This window comes from Misgurnus anguillicaudatus, chromosome 19 (genome assembly GCF_027580225.2).
Source record: "Misgurnus anguillicaudatus chromosome 19, ASM2758022v2, whole genome shotgun sequence".
Lineage (NCBI taxonomy): Eukaryota > Metazoa > Chordata > Actinopteri > Cypriniformes > Cobitidae > Misgurnus > Misgurnus anguillicaudatus.
The window spans coordinates 23,237,811-23,260,553 of record NC_073355.2 but is presented as its reverse complement, the minus strand read 5'-3'; the positions used below and the strand labels follow the sequence as shown (position 1 = coordinate 23,260,553).

The following is a 22,743-nucleotide window of genomic DNA, read 5'->3' as shown; positions in this document are numbered from 1 at the left end:
GATGAATTATTTAACTTAGCCCTCCATGACCAAAAGCAGGCTCTTAATCATTTAAGTGAATAGGAAAATAATACCATGGCAAGTAAAGAATACCACAAAAGGGAATATTGATGGCAGTTTTGAGTTTTTATCTGGGCGCGCGGCGGCATGATCTGTTGACCTGACAGTTCAGTTGTAATAAAATGGGGTGATTTAGTCAAGCCACACGAACGCACTGCCAAAACGTAGGCTTTGTAAGGCTTAAAAGTACATACATGAATATTATTCATAAGCACAAAGACAAACCATTCTACGTGTACCTAAACGACCTTTGTAAATGTTTATAGATGTCACACAGGGGCGGTGAACAACTCTCTCGCCAGCGCCAATCCTCACGGGTGCAATTAAAACGACATTTTATAATGCTTGTACGACTGTAAGAGGCTGACGATCTCTTATTCAAGACTGGGGACTAAGTTGACAAGTGTCATGCTGTTTACGCCAAACTGAACTTGGTAAGTAGCACTTAACTTTTCACTTCAGTTTAGATATTCAGCCATAGGCGCGCAGAGCCCTATAACATGCACGCGCCCGATCATTCGCGCTACTACCTCGCAGATGTTTTACGGGTCTGCGCTTTTGCGCGCTGCATAAGTAGACACATTTGAAGTGAGAAGCCCAATACGACAGCAGAAATTACTCACCCGTTTTTTGAAGAAAGACAAAGTACTTCCGAAAACCGATATGAAGTCCAAGAGGTCTCCTTTAGGAACGGTCTTCGCCGCGTATTCCGGATTAGCGTAACGCAATGCACGTTACAGGGAAACCTGCGTATCCCGCTAAAACAATCCAAAATTGTATAATATTCAGAATACGTCCATTAAAAGCAATTAGTATGTATTTTGTTTGTCTATAAGTGCACACTGTACAGCGATAATGTTTCGCCTACCACGACAGGAAAATGCAGGAGCATTACTATAGTCGCTCCACCCCCTTTACGGTAAGCACGAGCTGATGGTATAGAAGTATCTGTTTGCATCAGATGCTGCTCTCTACAGGTTAAACCATTAACCCTGTCTGTGAAACTTGATCAGACAACTTAGTTTTTGTCACTCTTAACAAATTGCATACACCTTACACTTTGAAGTCCACGAATTAAAAGTCCAGTGAACATCTAGCAGCCTACAATGCTTGCAGTTAAACTAAACTAAAGAAGACTTTACACTTTCCTCTTCAGAAATTTTTTATGCAAATTTGTATAACCTACATATAATACAGTGTATAACATAAAATAAAATAAAATCTTTACACCTTAGATAATCTGGGTATTAAATTATTATAGGACTTATATGAATATTATACCATGGAAAAAATATGTAATAAGATCACTAAGAATTAAAACAATTATTGCATTGAGGTGTTTTATTAATTTGGTACAATTACCCCCAACCATCGTTACTTGTACATTATATTTATGCATTTAGCAGATGTGTTTATTCAAGCATTTAAAATACATGTTTTTTTCCTCAGAATTGAACCCAAGACCATTTGATGCTAATACAGTGCTCCACCAATTGAGCTACAAGACCATTGCAGTTGTTGGTGGCAACTGTAACTTTTTACTTATTTTTTGAAAAGTCTTTTTCAATTTATATATATATAAATATATATATATAATATTTAGGCAAGTGACCAGCAGGACATTATGTATTAGCTATATAACATCAAAAGCAATATCTGCATAGCACGGCAGTTTTCCCTGCAGGTTTTTCAGCATTAGCAAGACTTTACAAAGAGTCGTGGTAATCAAACACTGAGAAAAGTGATGTGGCTTTGCATGAACCATCGTACCCTGGGGCTCATATGTCAGTCATTCAGTGTTTTTTACATGAAGCTAAATATACACACTGACAAAAACATCAAGGTTGGCACAGTTGAGCTAACCTGCAATTGTATCAGCTCTATTCAAATCAACACAGCAGAAAGAGGGTTGAGATGGGGGCCTGCTCACACAGAGACTGCCTAGTCATGCTGTTTGTAATATAAATTGCTTGTGGTTTTGGAATGGTTTTCAGCCTCACCCATTCGAAGGACGCGTAACTGTTCTGCTCTTATCTTAGTATCCACATTAAACGTGTCACATTCATTACAACATTGCCAGCTGTTGCACAATGCTGATATGGCGGGGTGAAAAGCCAGCAGAACAGAGATCTGCTGTGTGTTTTATCATACTGTTCATTGGAGCTTATAGGTACAGTTTATGGACAGTAAAATTATATTTTACATTGAATGAATGCATGATACTTCTTGTTGCATTAACGCCATGACAGTGAAGCGTGGAGAGCAAGATGTCCCAGAACAATGGAGACAAACAAATCGTTTTTCTTTCATATTTTTAAATGTCATGCAAGATAGTACTGAATGTCAAATATTTTTCTTTATATTTGCCTCCGTCTCGTTTTCACTTTTTCAATTATTCACAGCTTTTAGACATCAGTCATGGTTGAGATGCTGCTGCATAGACCTCAATTTAAACCTATATGCTTTAATGCAATTTTAGCGATATTGTCTTTCATGCTTGACTGGCGCTATAGTGAATCAGCTGACCATGCAGTCTCTTCTCTGTCACGCTATCTTAAGAATCTTCACTCACTGTGTGCTGTATAGAGGAATGGCAAAGCGTTCTAAGTGAATTGGGTTATGGGGTGTTACTTTGTTCATTAATTCACAGGAAGGGACCATTGCTCAGCACCCCATCACATAGATAAATCACACTCTGTTCTGCTGTACACAATTAACTTCATAAACCTAATGACTAGAGATATTCAATGGCTGTCGGTATGTCATGTTGTTTTTTTTAAAAAAAACATACATTTATTGTTGGCTTAAAGGAGACATATCATGAAAATCTGACTTTTTCCGTGTAAAAGTGATATAATTGGGTCCCCTGTGCTTCTATCAACCTAGAAAATGAAAAAAAAAAAATTCTCTGCAAGCATGTGAATAAATAGGTCATTGAAATGTGGCTCCTCTTGTGATGTCAGAAGGGGATCATCTTATAATAATTTCAAACATTATAATAATTTCAACCATTAATCTGCACTATCCAACCACGACACTGTCATATAGTGCAGAGATCAGCTCACTTGCATTTTAAAGGAAACACACAAAAATGGCACATTTTTGCACACACCTACAAAGTGACAATTTTAACATGCTATAATAAATTATCTGGAATTTTGAGCTGGAACTTTACATATGTACTGGACAACAGAGATTTGTCCCCTTTAATATTATTTTTTGTTTTTATTATAATTAGTTAATTTGCTTTAGAAATCTGAACAGTAGACTTATAAACACATTAGTGCACTTTAAAAACGGCTGGGTTATTTTCAGCCTGGTGTTGGGCCAAAACTCAATTGAACCTATGCTGGGTTGTTTTAACCCAAAATGTTGTGTTGTTTTATATCCATTATTGGGTAAAATATAAACATTTTCTGGGTTATTTTAACCCACATGCTGAATATAATTTAGGTAACACTTTACAATAAGGTTCATTAGTTAACATTAGTTAATGTATTAACTAACATGAACAAACCATGAGCAATACATTTGTTACAGTATTTATTCATCTTTGTTAATGTTAGTTAATAGAAATAAAGCTTTAATTGTTTGTTCATTTTAATTCACAGTGCATTAACTAACGTTAACAAGATTTTAATAAAGTATTAGTAATTGTTGAAATTAACATTAACAAAAATTTATAAACGCTGTATAAGCAGTTCATTATTAGTTCATGTTAACGAATGTAGTTAACTAATGTTAACTAATGAACCTTATTGTAAAATGTTACCATAATTTATTATAAAATATAATTTTCTACGAGATATTGTTTGTTTCTTTGTTTCCTTGCATTGATTTTTCATCTTTTAATGCTATTTTGTATTTTACCTGTTTTTTTGTTCTCTGTCTTGTGATGTGTATGGCAATAGAAAGACATTCACCACCCATTCAGATTCGATTGATAATTGCATTTTTGAGTGAATTATACCATTAAGTATTACATGTAATATTTCCTGTATGCCATTTAAAAGAAAAAAGTGAAAATGTGCAAAATGTTATAAAACTTCTGGTTTTCATTTCTGATTTTAGAAGATGACCAACCCAGCTTACAATGAAGTGCACAAATCTGATCAGATTTGCCAGCGATCTGGCTGATTGAATAAAACATTCCCTGCTTTTCCGTGGGCTTCCCACTAGCAGGAAAATGAAGACTGAAGTAGAACATGTGGGGATTATGCAGAAGAGGACCAGAGAGCGGATCAGAGACATGGGGAGGTCTCTGTCATAATAACCATATAAAATCCTGTCCCAGCTGATCCCATAAAAGCACATATCAAAGTCATCACTGCAGGGCAAAGCAGAGGCACATGAAAGTGTATGACTCAGAAATCACTTCTGAAGAAGTGTGTGTGTTTGGAAGCTATCTACTGCACAATTCAGCTTCATATTCCTGCCGTTACACAAAGCTAATTTTAATTTGCCCATGAGGAAATGGTTTAAAAACATTAATATGTGCAAAGAAGTGAATATGGTTATAATCACCTCTTTTCTTAACAGCGAGAGGCTAGTCCAAAATAAAATCACATAAATTGCATGTTCTCATTTATTTCATTTCACTTGGAAGTAACATGCACAAAGATGTTAGATATAACTACCATGCCTACTATATCAGATCTGTTAGGATTGAAAAAACCAATTACAGACATTTGTACTTGTACTGAAGTATTGTATCTGTATTGAATTCAACATCAAATCAAGGACAACCTTTCAAAACAATTTCCATCTTAACTGAAAGCCGAAACTCTTGAATATAGATGACTGAAAAGGAAAAATCTAATTCCCCAACTTGTGTGCGTTGTATAATAGCGTGTCCTTAAAATGCTTGTTCTTTCTGCTACGTTAAACATGCAGTGCTTTTGAGGGCATAAACTATTCATGGTACCTCATATTCTTATTTGTTAGGCTAATGCTTATGTCTATAAAAGCATGACTTTATTTCTTAATAATCACATCTTACAGGTCCTTTTAACACTGCAAATGTTGCAATAAAGGCCAAATTTATGATTAAAACACAGGTGGAGATAAAGCTGGGGGATATCATGTCGATATCTTTCCTAATTTTGACAGTAGTCCGTATATGATTTGGATAGAACATACAAATTGTTTGGTGTAACCTACTATTTTTTATCATATAAAACATGTAAATGCTGCTTGAGGTTATGAAAGAGATTTGTTGTTAGTTGAAAGTTGTTATTTTGTTTAGTATGTGTTTTCTGACAAGCAGACCATCGACAAGATACAGATTGGGGACTAATTTATCATCCACTCCCGCATGTCTCTTTCCACACTTGTCTCTTGTGTTAGTTTAATAATGATCTGTTATGTTTGGCTATGCTCGTAAAATGTATTATTGTATCTTTAAGTACACTCATTTTGAATATTCATTATTCATTACATCACCCAGCCCTACTGTAGGTGTGGTTTGAAAGAATGAGACATTCAGGAGTAATGATTCATCATGCAAGAATACCTAATCTGTGCAAGTCCTGTCTCGCATGCTTAACAATCTTAACAATTACACAAGGTTTAGGTGTGATTTTCACTAAAGTACAGTTAATATTTACACTAGAACATTTCTACACATCTGGACAAATGATATTTGGTCACATAAAATGTAAGATTAAATTAAGTGAATGCTTTCAAAGGTATATGCGTCAGATTTAATGTGGAGGAACCGATGAAACCATAAACAAAGGGTGTCTCCAAAGCAGGCATTCAAACTTTTCAATCCTAAATCTTTAAACTATTATATAGTTCATGCCTGCTATTTGATAGCTAGTTACTTGCAAACACACAGGTATTGCAACAGCCAAAACTAAATATCAAAAGTGCTTGTGCATTTTACTACTATTAAAAGGATTATATACAATACTATTTATTTATATGTACACTCTCAATGGTACAAGAAAGTACCCAGCGGGCACCCTGATGTCAAATTGACATCAACAAAATAGTCAAGATTTTGACCACCATATATGACGTGCATGAATATGCATATTTTCATTATATTTTGTAATTATTTCTTTGTGGTTGTAAAGAGGTCCAACAAAGGTATCAATCTGACATGTTTTTTCTGGTCCCTATATCTCAGGTCAATATCATTGACATTAAATCAATGTTGACGTTAATGTGAAATTTATATCAAAACAATGTCTGAAAAGGTATATTACTCATTGTAAATCAATGCAACTAATTTTCAACATCTTGAAAGTTGTAGCCTAGATCTATGTAGTTTGCATGTGTGTTTTTATTTATTTAAATCCTAGAATGTGGACATGGTTCACCATCAAAAAGACATCAGCAGAGGTCAAAATCTTGACATCAAACTGACATTGACATTTGACGTATTTTTTGACGTAATTTTGACATTAATGTTTGATGTCATATTGATGTCAAATTGACATCAAGGTGCCCTCTGGGTACAAAAGTGGTCACTACTAGGGCGGTCCCTTTTTCCGAAAGTGCACTTTGTACCTAAAAGGTGCATATTGGTACCTCAAAGGTACTCATTTGTACCTCAGAGGTACATTTCTGTACCTAAATGATACATATTAAGACCTTTTAAAAAGGTAGCCTACCGTCCCAGTGGAAACATCTGTACCTTTTCTTCTGAGATTCTATATTATACAAGTAAGACGCCTAACCTACACCTAAACTTACGTAACACATAGTGTATATGTATGAGGCAGATCATAAACACACCTGTCCCCACAAATACTTATAGGGGCGGTTTCCCAGACAAGGCTTATACTAGTCCCAGACTAAAATGCGTGTTCGAGCTGCCTTAATTTAAAAAAAAAACATCTTGGCTTGATATATCTTTACATATACAGTATCAGTACCATTGATTTGAAAAACCGTCCCATAGTTTTAACATTGTCAGATGAGAAAAATGAGCTATGTAACTATGAGACTTGTGTTATGATAGGGTGTTCAGGTTTCTATTACATTTCCTGCACATTGATCTGCCATTTATACAGATGTTAGTTTACAATCACACACACACACACACACACACAAAATTGCCATGACAGGCACATAAATCTAGTAAAATAATTAAACAAAGGATTTTTACATTTAGAACAATTAGAGAATTTCACATGGTATCATTATACTTTGCTGCCACCATCTGGATAAAACATTTACGACATTTGCAGTAATGTTAACATGACATTGACATAACAAATATTAATAAATGAAACAAATATTTGATTTACTATGTACATAAGACTAGAGATAATTGTTGTGGTGGCTACGCAAGCACAGCACTTGAAAGAGTTCACCACCACATCAAATAACAACACGTAACACTGGTCAGAATGTCTATGTTCTTGTTGTTGTTTTTTTATTATTGCAGTAACACAATTTTGCATCTGGTCGCACATCTCCAAACGTCATAACAGATCATAGAGATCTGGACATCGAACACAGAAACCATTCAAAACAAGTAAATTAGTGGGCAGCCAGAAATCAATACCGAAAGCAACACTTTTATAAATAATAAATTCAGAAACAATATCTACACACACTATACACAGACAATACACTCACACAAATGAGATGACTCTTTTAGATGCTCGCACACATGCACAAACACACACACACATTCAGATTATCAATCCACTTGAACTGATCTCCTATATTAAATTTAAAGATATTCTCAATGAGGTTGAATCTTGAACACTGGTGTTTAAATAAAAAACATACAGTTGAGATAGTTTACATCCATATATTATATATATATACTGTATGTTTTACAAGCTCTGACACCATAACCAGAATCTAAATTCAAATGAAAACAAATGAATTGTATGTTGTATATTAAACTATATACAAAATCATAAATATAACACTGTGATCTATATGTAGTTTCTTGTGTGTTACCACAACACAATCACAAAGGCAGGTTTCTGCGTATGCACACTACAGACAGCACAGCTTACGTTCACTGTATACACACTAACAGCATTCTTAAATCCTACTTACAGATTTCACACGTTGCAGGATATAGACCATCTATAGTGTTTATATGTTTTGCATATAGCCACATATGTACATGTTTTTTTTTAAGATTTCTTTTACATATTCATGTAAATAAACAGCTTACAGAAATATTACACAAAGCACAAGACAATATTTGATATCGTGGTTGGATATGAACGGAGACCACAGGATGGTTCTGCGATCCCTGTCGGGTTATCAATATTGTGAGGGGCGGGGTTTGCTCGTAGTTGCCGAGGGAACATGCAGAGGGCGAATACCTCTAGAAGTCTTCTGTCTTGTGTTACTCGCAGAAACCGCGGTCCCTGTAGAGAGACAGGTGGAGGGTGAGATGGTGCCGGGTGTGTGATGGTGAAAGTGTGTGCGGTTTTGCTTTGTGTTCACCCAACCTTCTCTAACCCTTGATGTTTGATGTATGGAGAGAGTCCAAATTTACAGACAAACTCTGGCACACAGTGACTTTGATGGTTGCCATCTGAAAGTAAATAATTACCTTTGGCTGTGTATCTAAGATAGATGCCGCATGCACATTTCCTCTGTCACTGTGCACGCCTGGAGCAAGTTTCGAATCTTTTATTAAAATGCACTTGCTCTAATACTCATATTTGAGTATTTAAATATTCTGTTTTAATCAGAAAAATGTTTAGGATTGAATCACTAGCAAATGTAATCTGCAATGATTTGTGGGATTTTACCCTAGCATCTAAATTACACTGAAAAAAAGGTCTTTCTTACTTAGTATTTTTGTCTTGTTTTCAATAGAAATATCAAACAATCTTAACCCAAGATGTATTTTCTTTATGAGCAAAATGACCTAAGAAAATAAATCTAGTTTTTAGATAGAAAATGTACAGTTCAAGTGAATTTGTGCTCAAAATATCTGCCAATAGGGTGAGTAAAAAAAATCTTGAAATAAGTTTACTTTTTTCTTAAACACTTAATTCAAGCAAAATTTCTCTCACCCCACTGGCAGATATTTTAGCTTGTTTTAAGCACAAATTCACTTGAATTGTATATTTTTGTCTAAAAACTAGACTTATTTTCTTAAGTCATTTTGCTCATTAAGAAAATACATCTTGATTTAGAATTTCTAGATATTTCTACTGAAAACAAGACAGAAATATGAAGTAAGAATGTCCTTTTTTGCAGTATAGTAACTAACTTACAAGTATTGTAAAAACATATGCTAAATAATTTAGACTGTAATAATCATTTGATTTACAAAATGCATGCGTACACTGCAAAAAAAAAAAGATTTTCAAGAAATAAAATGTCTTAGTATTTTTGTTTCGTTTACAGTAAAAATGTCTAAAAATTCTTAAATTAAGATGCTTTTTTTTGATGAGCAAAATGACACAAGAAAATAAGTCTAGTTTTTAGACCAAAAATATCAAATTTATATCAAATCACTGTGAATAAAACAAGCAAAAAAATCTGCCAATGGGATAAGCAAATTTTTCTTACTTTTTTTTTTTGAGTTTAGTGTTTAAGAAAAATGTTCAAGATTATTTTGCTTACCCCATTGGCAGATTTTTCAAATTTAAGTGATTTTGTGCATAAAACAAGCAGCAAAAATCTGCCAATGGGGTAAGCAAATTTTTCTTACATTTTTCTTGAATTTAGTATTTAAGAAAAATGTTCAAGATATTTTTGCTTACCCCATTGGCAGATTTTTTCGCTTGTTTTATGCACAAAATCACTTAAAGAAACAGTATGTAGGATTGTGCAGGGCTCCAGACTGCCACCAAATGGTGGCATTTTGCCACCAAAATTTGAGAGTGTGCCACTGAATTTTACATCCAGTAAATTTGACCTTTTTTTGTGATGTGACACTGAATTTGAAACAGCACATTGTACTTTCTGCATCTGTCATTAAAGTTTTTATTAGTAATACAGTGGAAATTAGTAGAAATGTGAATATTTTGGTAAGCATGTTGATTTTTGGTGTGTGCCCCTAAATTTTCTGGTTGTGCACCTAAAATGTTCAGTTGGGGGCCTCTGTGCTCCTAGTGAAAAAAGTTAGTCTGGAGCCCTGTTGTGGCCAAAACTGGTACTGCAATCACAAAACTTGTGGCTAAAACTGGTACTGCAATCACACAACTGGTGGCCAATACACAACATGACAACATAAACATCAGTTGAGGGCTGCAACTCCACTTTTTAAATGACAATATCCTGGCCGGACCACTGTTGTCAGTGATATAAGTATTTGAAATGAAAATGATTTCCTAATGTCTAGTGACATATCAGGGCCAGTTTATGATTAATTGATATAAATTTTGTTACATACTGTTCCTTTAAATTTGATATTTTTGGTCTAAAATCTACACTTATTTTCTTAGGTCGTTTTGCTCATCAAGAATTTTTATATATTTTTTTACTGAAAACACGACAAAAATACTTATAATTTGTTTTCTTGAAAATCATTTTTTGCAGTGTGGCAACCAAATGACCAGAAATTTTAACATATCCAGTAAACACATTCAGTTATCTCACCAACTAATATTCAAAGCACATACACTTCAAAAAATGACTTACTTACTTAGTGTTTTTGTGTTGTTGTAGGTAAAAGTATCTAAAAAATCTTAAATTAAGATGTATTTTCTTTGTTGAGTAAAATGACCTAGAAAATAAGTCTAGTTTTTAGACAAAAATATAAACTTTAAGTAAATTAGTGCTTAAAACAAGCAAAAAAATAATAATAATAATCTGCCAATGGAATAAGAACATTTTTCTTGAAATAATATTACTTTTTTTTATACTTAATTCAAGAAAAATCTTATTCCATTAGCAGATTTTTTTTGCTTGTTTTAAGCACAAATTTGCTTAAATTTTATATTTTTTGTCCAAAAACTAGACTTATTTTTCTAGGACATTTTGCTGATCAAGAAAAAGCATCTTAATTTAAGAATGTTATTTTAGATATTTTACTGAAAACAAGACAAAAGTACTTAGTAAGAAAGTCATTTTTTTGCAGTGTAAACTAATACATAACTAATAGAGATCAGGTTCTGGCTGGTATGGAGTTTCTACCGGACACTAGTTTACAGGGTCTATCTCTCTTTAGGATGAGGGAACTCCAAAGCCTCTGTTCTGACACACTCCAAATACTGAACACTCCTCTATCATAACACCCTTACCATCTCACTTCATGGGTCGAGCCCATGCTGACGTTAAATTCGGATGTGATTGCTTTCATCCAACCTGTCAATTAACAAATTAAAATACAAACAAGCTTAATGCCAATGCACGGCGGGTTTCTTTCAAGCCTCCAGAGACGTTGGATTTTGTTTTTCACAAACATGATGGTGACAAACATGAAGTGATGAGTACTCACGCTCCCTCTTCTTTCAGCAGAGCCAGGAACTTGCTTACTCTGTATGCTTGATCCATCTAGAGAGAGAGGAGAGTAAACAGCAGATTCTATAAATAAACGCTTTTCATGGCTGGGTTCTATATGCAGATCTGTCACAAGATACAGTGAGCATGTAACACATGTTATTCATCTGTGCAGGACAATTCACAACTTATATAAAATGAATGAATTATTTAGATGCCCTTTTAAAGGTGCATATTAGAAAGGCTCTCAGGCTCATTAAATTGCTGATCCACACCTCGCAGCATTAGGAGATTACTGCAGCTGCATTTAAAGATGACGAGTATTGATGGATAGGCTCGGTTTGCCAATCGCATAGGGGCGGTTTCCCGGACAGGGATTAGACTAGTCCTAGACTAAAACTGAAAACAACTTACACTGACATATCTTAAAATACATCAGTACTCTTGTTTTTAGTAAGGTACGTTTGTTAAAACTAGTTATATTTCCTTATTAAACTAAGGTAGCCTGACTACGTCAGACTTCGTACTTCCGCTAAATTTCATTACGCTTCTGTACTCAGTCTGAGATACCTCCCATTCAAACCGTTTTCCACCGGTCTCAAAACTACCGTCCAATCAACGAACAGAGGGCGGGCTGAGAGCCGTGACGTAGACGCTAAACGCCGAATCACGGTTGTAGTCTGTTGTGGACATGGAGACACAAGAGGTGTGTTCGACTTCATGCGGCGCTGCGCAGACCGATCGGTGGCTGACTTGAAGCAGTGCATTCCGGTTGGTGGTTTTGTACGACTTCAGCTGGCGCTGCAGGCACGTGATCGTGTCATATGGTTTTTAAGTACCGCGAGAGCGGTTCGAGATCAGCCGCCTGAGTAAGCCAGCGCAGTTCGCGAAGAGGAGCTGCACGGGCTGTAATGACGACACAGCTGTTTCACGATTGGTCGGATTCACCACATGACAACAATCACGTGTATTTCGTGTTTATTTTCACGCCCTCAGTTCCACAAATGCTCACAAATCTGTATTTTTATAACAGTTAAAGCTATTTCTAATTCATGTAGTCGCGATGTTATATTGTGTCATCTTCATCAAAATAAAATGGATAAAAAACGTAGACCCCACTACATTGGTATTTAAATAATATATGCTTATGTTGAACTCTTTATTCTTGTAAAACACTGCTGTAAGCCTCTTCAGTTCCACTCATGCTCATACACGGACATTCAAAACAGTATAATTCGCTTTTTATGTATTTTACATCTTACAAATCATGTTTAATGCGATTAAGCAAGCAAACGGCACGTGATCAGCCATGCCTGACGTAAATGCAGCAAGCTACGGGAAGCACAGCGCGTCCGACTTCACGTCTCCGTTTTCAGCTCCTCCCCACCTGCACGCGGCTAATCTCGCCGATCGGTTACATCCAGCCACAGCCGATGTCGAACACACCTAAAGTGTGTTCGACTTCATGCGGCGCCGTAAGAACCTTCAGCCGGATGACGTCAAAGTACCGCGAGAGCGATTTAAAGGAGATTCCTCCGTATGAGTTCGCAAATCGCTCTCGCGGTACTTTGACGTCATCCGGCTGAAGGTTCTTGCGGCGCCGCATGAAGTCGAACAAGCCTACAGACAGCTCTGTTGTGGAGAACCGGCACTTGCCAACTTAAACCCGAACAAGAAGTGTTTGTTAAACATTTGAATGGAGATTATGTTGTTGCCCTGCTCCCGACAAGTTTTTGGAAAAGTTTAATTTATCAACTTTACCGATCGTCAGCGAGAAACTGTGTGCAGCACAGCTTGACGTGCACAACGATCGAGAAATCATGGAAGGGAATTATATTGTTCACAGTTAATGGTGGAGGACGCGTGGGCAAGCATTCTTTGCTGACATTCCTGATTAACCAGAAAATAAGGTAGGGAGATTTAATTTACATATGGTTATGGTTGTCTGGTGGAAGAGTTTGAGAGGAGAGAGGGGCTTTCCTCCCGTTAGACGTGAGTGGAAAGCCACCGTAAGGATAGTGTTCAACTAGCTATGGCCCGATTTACTTTACATAATCTGCAAAAGTCGTTCATAGCCATGTTAACTCAGGTATTTCGCTCGATGGGTTTGTTTTCACATCATACGTGTATTTTACAGCAGAGATTCGATGCGGCTGATCCGGCGCATAAAGCACATCATATCCAAATGTTATGTGTAATTGGCTTACGTTTAGACCAATGATTTTAAACTTCAGACAAGCCCCTCCCACGAGAAGGAAAACGATTGTCAATTATGCCCAGCCAGACATGAGCCGTTTCCCAATGTCAAGGAAGGATCCTCGGAAGCTAGAATTTCGAGGATGCTACGTCATCGACGTCCGTCGAAGGACTGTTCCAATGTCGAGGATCCTCGAAATTTCAGCCAAGGACTGAGTCCTTCGTTCGACAAATATCCCATATACAGGAAAGGATGCAAATTTGTATCCTTCGCGCTCTTCACGCGCTGAAATCACCCACAATCCTCTGCGCGCAGCACCGAAAGCACACCTTTCAATCACGTAATGACGTAATGACGTGCACTTGCTAGCCTGTTCCATTTAACGTGTTCTCCGAATGCTTAAAAGGAGCCTCGCCTCGCCTCTCAAGGAAGTGACTTGTAAGGACTAGTCCTGCCAAGGAAGTATCCTTGACATTGAGAAACGGCTTCTGTCTATGAAGCGAAGCAAAATAGCAGAGGATGGTATTACCAGGCTAAAACTAAGGCTTACACTGCAAAAAATGATTTTCAAGAAAAAAGTTTCTTAGAATTTTTGTTTTTTGGTTTGTTCAGTAAAAAAATCTGAAAATTCTTACATTAAGATGCTTTTTCTTGATGAGCAAAACGACCCAAGAAAATAAATCTATAGTTTTTAGACCAAAAATATCAAATGTAAGTGATTTTGTGCATAAAACAAGCAAAAAATCTGCCAATGGGGTAAGCAAAAAAATCTTGAACATTTTTCTTAAACACTAAATTCAAGAAAAATTCTAGAAAAATGTGCTTACCACATTGGCAGATTTTTTTGCTTGTTTTATGCACAAAATCAATTAAATTTGATATTTTTGGTCTAAAACTAGACTTATTTTCTAGGGTTGTTCTGCTCATCAAGAAAAAGGATCTTAATTTAAGAGTTTAAAAAAAAAATTACTAAAAACAAGAAAATATTTCCTTGAAAATCATTTTTTGCAGTATAGTCCTGGCTTATGCTAATCCCTGTCCGGGGAAAATGGAAAAATGTTTACAAGTTGCTGTTAGTAGTCAGTGATGCGGATCGGTTTCTATGGGAAATGTTCCGGCAGGGGTAAAAATAGGGAACTGAATAACAACATGAATATTACACACTGATCTTTGAACAATTTTGTATACATGTACAAGAAAAAGTTTATCACTGATTTATTCACACCGCAGGACCATTTAGATAATGTAAAAGAAAGCTGAAATAAAAATACAGTATAAAATTTATCATGATATGATATGGCTTATTAAAGGGATACTGGTAGTTCACCCCAAAATGATAATATTATAGTACATCATTTACCCCTGTGTCGTTCTAAATCACCAACTGCTCCGATTGTCTTCAGAACACATTTTTAGATATTTTTGATGAAAACCAGGAGGCTTTTGTTTGTCCCATTGACTTTTTCCAGAAAAGAATGAAAGATAGCGCCAAAAAGTCTATGTGCCATCAGATATTCATTTATAATATTATGAACACTACTGTGCATAAAGAAAACTAAACGAAACTAAACGAAAACTAAACTATACAATTTGGTTTCCTCTTTGGTTGTTCACTGCGCATTCATGCTGCTGACGTCACCTGCCGACATAGTTGCCAGCGTACAGACACAAAATACACTGGCAAGTAATTTGTGCATTTATACAGGCTGTTCAAGTATTGTTTACAATGTTTTTTTCATAATGGCTTAAAGGGATCACATCATGAAAATCATATTTTTTCTATGTTTAAGTGCTATAATTGGGTCCCCAGTGCTTCTATCAACCTAGAAAATCTGAAAAGGATAAACCCAGTAACTTAGTTTTGGTAAACCTTTCTCTGCAAGCATGTCACAGAAATTTGATAGATAGGTCACAGAAATTTGGCTCCCTCTGTGATGTCAGAAGGGGATAATACCGCCCCTCAATCTGCACTATCCAACCACGGCACTGCCATTTAGTGCAGAGATCAACATATTTGCAAACTGGCACATTATTGCTCACACATACAAAGTGGCAATTTTAACATGTTATAATAAATGATCTATACGGTAGCCTAGAAATCTAGACGCACCCTAGCGGCCGCAAAATATATTTGCTGCCAGGGTTTAGTCTAGGCACTCACAATACACTTAACAGCTCCAAAAACCAAAATTTGGTCAGGCCAATCACATCGTGTGTAGCGTCTGTGGGGCGGGCTTAACATGATGACGACAGAGCTGCAACGGTTCCTACTTGAAAACAAAGAATGGCTGCTGCTGCTGGCGAACAGCTTTCTTTTGAAGCGGCTTTGGCCGCGACTCTGGAGGACTTAGACTTATGTTTTTCTTTGAGAGAAGAGCAAATAACCCTACTGAAGTCCTTTTTAAGCAAGAAAGATGTGTTTGGAGTTTTGCCGACTGGTTACGGTAACTACGTCACCTTCTTCGTTGCTCTGAGTGGTCATAGCGCTATCCTATTGCGTACAGAGGCATTTTGAGGGACAACCTTATATCCCGCCCCTTGCATTGAGCCGTTTGTGTGAAGAGTTGCCAGACCTTACATCTTGATGTAGGTCTGGCTAACCAGGCTATCTATACGGTATTTTGAGCTAAAACTTCACATACACACTCTGGGAACACCAAAGATTTATATTACATCTTAAAAAAAGTCTTCTGAAATGTCCCCTTTTAAAAAAAGCGGAAAAAAAACAAAAACATTGGCAACTACGTCGGCAAGTGACATCAGCAACATGTGCGGTGTGTGAACAACCAAGAAGGAGAACAAAGTTTTGAATAAAATCTTTGTTTTGTTTTCTTTGCACACAAAAGTGTTCTCGTCGTTTCATAATATTATTATTGAACGTCTGATGGAACATGGACCTTTTTGGTGATGTCTTTCATTCTTTTCTGGGGAAGGCAATAGGACAGTCAGATTCCTCCCGGCTTTCATCAAAAATTTCTACAAAATGTGTTCTGAAGACAATAGGAAGAGTTGGGGGTTTAGAACAACATCGGGGTAAGTGATTTATGACAAGATTAACATTTTGGGGTAACTATTCCTTTAAAATTGTATTGATAATACTGAACTAAATTATTATTTGAAGGATGTTAAAATTAGTTTTAAACGTGTTTTAAACACCATACTAATGTGGCTAAGGCTTTTAAAACATAATTCATTCAGCATTTATAATGTGACCGCTTGACGGTGAAAACCCAGCTAGTCTTTTTTTGTGATTTATTGTTACATAAAATCATCCTACATAATGTTATATACCGAGTAAGGCCATGTCAAAGTTCAAAGATCAATGAAATCATCTGAAATAAAACTGATGCCCCTTATCTCATAATAAGATGGAGACTTTAACCTGGATTTCACAGACAGTGTCATATATGGTATTCACTATATAGCTTACCTGCAGAGACATCTCAATAAGCATGAGAAGCTTCTTGATGCCAATCCACACTCTTTTACTCTTTACATGCTGGGCAATGGTGGTTCTCTCAGCATCTGTGAAGCTGCCCAGGAGCTTGAAATCAACACAAAATAACAAGATTAATACGGTAATCATATGATTTCATAAATGTAAGAGTAACATGTGTGTAGCGTGTGATTAAACAGCACCATCTGTTGGATATACTGTAGTACTAAAACAGCATAAAATAAACATCTATCATGCTCCTGGAGGGCCAATGTCCTATTTAAACAAACCTGAACCAGTTAATTTGTTTGATTAGGGACTTTGCAAGACTGTGGTCCTCCAAAAGCAGGACTGGGCACATTTGAAGTAGAATGTGAAAATAAACATCAAGGGCTCTATCTTACACCCGGCGCAATGCAGCGCAATGCGCGACGCAAGTGTCTTTCGCTAGTTTCCACCCTAATTTTCACGTTTAGCGCCGCGTTGTTTAAATAGCAAATGCATTTGCGCCCCCTTTGCGCCCATGGGCGTTCTGGTCTGAAAAACGAGGTGTGTTCAGGCGCATTGTTGGCGCGTTGCTATTTTGAGGCAACTAAAATAGACTACGCCATTGACCAACAAAAACCTGGTCTAAAGTCTAAAGTCAATGGCGCAATATGTTTTTTGTTATTTAAAGAGCGCATTAGTAATATGCGCCTATAAACGGGAGGACAACGCGGGTTTGCTTATCACAAAGTACATGAATGCGCAGCAGCACAAAAATGCTTTTAAATATGAAAGATTAAAGGATTGAATGTAAGAGATTATTATTGAGTCTCTTGGACATATGAGGACTGATTATGAGACGTTAGAAGGCGCAAAGAGCTGCTTCACCTGCAGCCTGGTAAGTAAATAAATGCTTTGCTTTAAACAAATGCGTCTGTTTTTAAATGTTTTTTTTTTAATCCTACCCGACGGATTTATTGTATATGATATACCTGTGGATATGGCGAGATGAGAAACATTTGTAAGTAATGCTTAAAAAACCGCTGTCCAAAGTGCTGAAACGTGAGGAGAGCCGTTTGTAATTTCTTTAAAAATACTTTATTTGTAACAAACAGGAGATAGAGTACAAACCTTATCTTGCATACTTGTAAATTATGTTTTGATGATATTGGATAGTCATACATTTAAAGCAATTACAAGCCTGCTTTTTACTTCCATGACTAAAAGAAAACGGGTTTTAAAGGTTTTAATAAAAAAATAACAATTTCAATACAAGTGTAAAACAACACAATTATTTAACATTAATCTTAAACTGGGGATCTTCTTCCTCCGCTTAGTTTTTCAGTTTACAAAGTTCGTCATCTAAATAGGGATTAGACATAGCGCCAGCGCAACTTGCTTTTAAAGGGGATGAGAGCTGAGACTCTCATTGGTTTACTGCACGTTATGCCCAAAATACTCCCATTACAATAGGACCAACCCTTTTCGACCATGCGCTCGCGCACAAACCATTTTTCCCGTCGTTAAAATAGCAAAAGTGGATTCGGACACACCCATTTAGACGTTGCGCTGTGCGCTTTAGACAATGCGCTTAGATCGTTAAAATAGGGCCCCAAATCACACTTCCTCTTTCGACATTTTTATCACATTACTCACTAAATGTGTGACCATTGATGTATCTCACCTCCAGAGCTTCAACCAGGTGTTCCCCACTAGAGATGTTTTGCACATGGATGGTGGTGCTGAACGCATCCAGCATCTCCATTTCTTGCAGCACATCCTTGCGGCTGGTGGTACCAATGATCAGCAGCTTTCGACCCTTTAAAGAAAAATTATATGTTGTAACTCTGTGTTAATGTTTTTTTTTAGTTCTTACAGCTCCACTGATGCACAAATGCAGAGTGGATCGAATGTACCTTTAAAGCATAGTTACTGACTTTTTGTTTTTTTCAGATGCAAAAATGTCAATGTAAACATCAAAGCATCTCCTGTGGTATGAGTACTCACATGAGGTGGAATCTTCTTCAGCAAAACCAACAGGGCCTGAAGGACCAGATTGGAAAAGCGCGGACCAATCGGCACATAATCTGTTTCATCACACAAAATTCACCTATACCGTCTCGTTCATTTCATTAAACACCAAATTCTTTAAACAATACTGAATAATTACTTGAATCGAACCTAATAGGCGCTCAATGTCATCAATCACAATACAGCTGAGCTGAGACTTGTAGGCATCATCAAAGATCTGAGTGAAGAGGACAACCGTTTTAATAACATTAATATATTACATTGCAATTTATCATGATGAGCACATACTGCCACTAACCTTCTTGATGGCCTGACATTTGGAGGTCTCAGAGAAACCAATCATCTTATCCGGAGAACAGATCTTAATGAACGGAAACTGTGAGTCCTCTGAGATCTTAGCAGACAGGGCTGTTTTGCCACTGTGGGGAGGTCCCTAAGACACACGCACAGAAAATGTAAAGACCAGGCACATGTATGAAAACTGCTAACATTATATCCAACAGGACAACTAACCCTCAAGAAGCATGGACACCAGTGGTGTACGATCACTGTTTTTGGTCTGCTGTACCAGCAGCTCTCCATCTTCAAGCACTCGGGTGACTGGATCCCCCCACTTAATGATGCCGTTCATTATATAACTTGAATAATCTTCTTGGTTGGTACCGAAAGCCTAACAAGGGGCCAAATGACACGGAATTTAAATAATACAAATGATCTCTGATATTACAGTTTTAAAAATATAAAGAAAGGAAAGATTTAACATGACTTCATCAGGGTGGACACACTTACAGGTTTAATGTCATTGTTCAATGACGCCATAAAATCTGTCCGTGTGACCTGGAGCTTCTCTGCTCTCTCCATGTCCACCTCTACAGTGGATGTGGCCTTAAACAGACAATTCAACGCAGGTTTAGATCAGGTCATAACCAGTTGGGGAAAGTTACTTTTAAAAGTAATGCATTACAATATTAAGTTTCTCCCCAAAAAGTAACTAATTGTGTTACTTAGTTACTTTTCATGGAAAGTAATGCTTGTGTTACTTTTAAGTTACTTGCGTTACTTTTTCTTACTTGGCTGAGGCTTGATCTCTTTCAGGCCTTGAAGGTGTTTTTATCTCCGTTTCTGACTCAAACTGTTCCCGCTCAGGCTCACAGAGTGCATAATTCTACATTAATGTTCTTTTTAATTCAATACATTATTTTATTTTTAAATTGAATTAATTAGACTGAAAAGTAACTTGCATTACTTTTTGAAAAAAGTAACTCAAATATTAATGTGTACATTTATAAAGTAATGCATTACTTTACTCGTTACTTCAGAAAAGTAATATTATTACGTAATGCGCGTTACTTGGTCATAACCCATATTTGTTTACACCTAGAGTGTGGCTATTACTTGCTTTCTTTTCATGAGGCACAGCTACTTGAAATCACTTTGTTTCCTTCGTTAATGTAATATAACTAGGGGTGTAACTAGGTGGTACCTACCCAGTCTCACTAGGTTTCGTGATATAGTCACGTAATTTTTTTATTCTTATTTCATGATATTATCACGAATTTCCGCGTTTTTCGTGATCGTATAACGAATTCCTGTTTTCGTGTGATTATCACGTATTGGTTACTCAACTTCTTTTTCCTATTTTTAAACCATTGTCGCTTCGGTTTAGGGTTAGATTTCGTGCTTGCATTAGAATGTCACTTTATATTTTGGTTTATACTATTTTTATTTTTTTATGTCATCTGGCGTTAGGGTTACAGTTGGGTTTGGGTAGGGATGTCATTTTATGTAAATCTAACCCTAAAACGAAGCGACAATGGTTAGAAAATAGGACAAAACAGTTTAGTAACTAATCACACGAAAACAGGAATTTGTTATACGATCACGGAAAAACGCGGAAATTCGTAAAAAAAAGAAAAAAAATTACGTCACTATATGATGTTTTATTAACAAAGTTCGGGAGGAACATGTCAAATAAAATACCTAAGTGACTTCAGCTGTTTTCAATCAGTAGTCAATGGCACCAGCCGCTTTCAATCGGTAATCAACAATACACCCAATCAGCTCGAAAGCAAGCCATATATAAATCACAGTTGAACTCACTGAAAATCCTTCGCATCTTTCAGAATCCCTCCTACACCCTGTCTCCTCTCACTTACCAAGTTATTTCCTTAAGAGGGGGGGGGGGATACTCTGTGTTTCAGGCTCATTCCCTGCTCAGAGCCCTCTCCCCGGACAGCACGCCAAATACGTTTACTAATTTAATTCTTTTAACTTATTTGTAAGTGTGAACTTGTGAAATAACGGAATTTCGTGAGACTGGGCTGGGTGGTACGTGTACTCATTCCGAACCATCACGGTGCGTACAGAACAGCATCTCACCTTAATGTGGCGGTTCATTGCAGTAGACTGGGCAGCTCTAACCAGTCCCTCCAGTTCTGCTCCACTATAGTTTTTGGTCTCAGCAGCGAGCTCTTTAACATCCACATCAGATGCGAGCAGATTAAACTCTCGCATCTTATTTGTGTGTATGTTCAGGATCTGAACACGGCCCTTCTCATCCGGCAAACCTGAGTGATAACAAACAGATACAGAGGTGACATCAAACAGTGATATAGAGAGTTACGTATCTTCTGTTGAACAACGATAAAGTCGTACCGATCTCCATCTTTACTTCAAATCTGCCGGGTCTCATTAAAGCTTCATCAATCAAGTCAGGACGGTTAGTCATGCCTTTTTGGCAAAACAAAAAACAGAGAGAAGAATGATATAAGTGGTTAGAAAATCAAATTAAAAATAGCTTGCAATAAAATGCATAAATATAATTTCATAGTTATTCACCTATGACGAGAATGTTGTTCAGCTGCTCAACTCCATCGATTTTTGACAGAAGCTGGTTTACAACTGTGTCATGCACACCTGTGCTGCCAGCACTTGTGCCACGCTGCTTACAGATAGCATCCAGTTCATCAAAGATAATGATGTGCAGGCCACTGTTTGCACCAAGCTGCAGAGAACAAAAACAGGAAATAATAATGAGATATAACAAGATAAAGGAAAGCGTATGGGATAGTATAGCATACTTCAGTACAATTTAGCATTGTAAAGGCAGTATTTAGGCTATGTCAGTGTTCATGAGGGTTTATCATCTCACCCTTTTCTGTTCTTCCTCAGCATCTGCAAACAGCTTCCTTATATTGGCCTCAGATTCACCCACGTACTTGTTGAGGATTTCTGGACCATTCACGATCTTTGGCTCTCTGGCATTTAGCATCTTACCAATCTGCCTGGCCATCAAGGTTTTTCCGCATCCAGGAGGACCAAAAAGCAGGATGCCTTTCACGTGTTTGCAACCTGATAAGCAGAGGAGACAGCTTATATATCAACAAGTCATAACCATAGACTGTAAAAAATATGGACGATGCCCGTTCGCGCTCTTTCAATGGTGAAAAGTGAAGCCGCCAGTGTCCCGATACGGCACTAACATCTTGGGTCTTGAGTCTGCGCAGTAGCAATTTCGGGACCAGTCCTGCGCAGTAGTGAGCAGGAAGTAAAGCCGCAAAATCAAGACCCCGCCCTCGCTCTCGCAGAATGTGCATATCACACGATATCACAGCTGTCAATCATGACATGACATCTCCGTTTTATATTATTA

The 22,743-nt window shown here is 37.0% G+C and overlaps 1 protein-coding gene and 1 long non-coding RNA gene across 2 annotated transcripts in view; one reads left to right on the top strand and one right to left on the bottom strand.

Annotated features, from left to right (window-relative positions):
• The first annotated feature begins 274 nt into the window (after positions 1 to 274).
• Positions 275 to 5,614, top strand: LOC141351048 (uncharacterized). The gene is made up of 3 exons (XR_012359199.1): positions 275 to 494; positions 1,510 to 1,590; positions 4,132 to 5,614. It is a non-coding gene; the product is annotated as an uncharacterized lncRNA (long non-coding RNA).
• A 1,802-nt stretch (positions 5,615 to 7,416) lies between these two features.
• nsfa (N-ethylmaleimide-sensitive factor a) overlaps positions 7,417 to 22,743 on the bottom strand; it is a 30,222-nt gene continuing 14,895 nt past the window's right edge. Inside the window, exons 9-21 of the mRNA XM_073857207.1 lie at positions 22,243 to 22,442; positions 21,930 to 22,095; positions 21,747 to 21,821; positions 21,471 to 21,658; positions 19,881 to 19,976; positions 19,608 to 19,761; positions 19,390 to 19,526; positions 19,242 to 19,308; positions 19,068 to 19,147; positions 18,745 to 18,879; positions 17,070 to 17,183; positions 11,441 to 11,496; positions 7,417 to 8,408 (exon numbers count right to left, since the gene is read on the bottom strand). Of these exons, the coding sequence (XP_073713308.1) occupies positions 8,387 to 8,408; positions 11,441 to 11,496; positions 17,070 to 17,183; positions 18,745 to 18,879; positions 19,068 to 19,147; positions 19,242 to 19,308; positions 19,390 to 19,526; positions 19,608 to 19,761; positions 19,881 to 19,976; positions 21,471 to 21,658; positions 21,747 to 21,821; positions 21,930 to 22,095; positions 22,243 to 22,442 (1,490 nt within the window). The 3' untranslated portion in view covers positions 7,417 to 8,386. The remainder of the gene's footprint in view (positions 8,409 to 11,440; positions 11,497 to 17,069; positions 17,184 to 18,744; positions 18,880 to 19,067; positions 19,148 to 19,241; positions 19,309 to 19,389; positions 19,527 to 19,607; positions 19,762 to 19,880; positions 19,977 to 21,470; positions 21,659 to 21,746; positions 21,822 to 21,929; positions 22,096 to 22,242; positions 22,443 to 22,743) is intronic.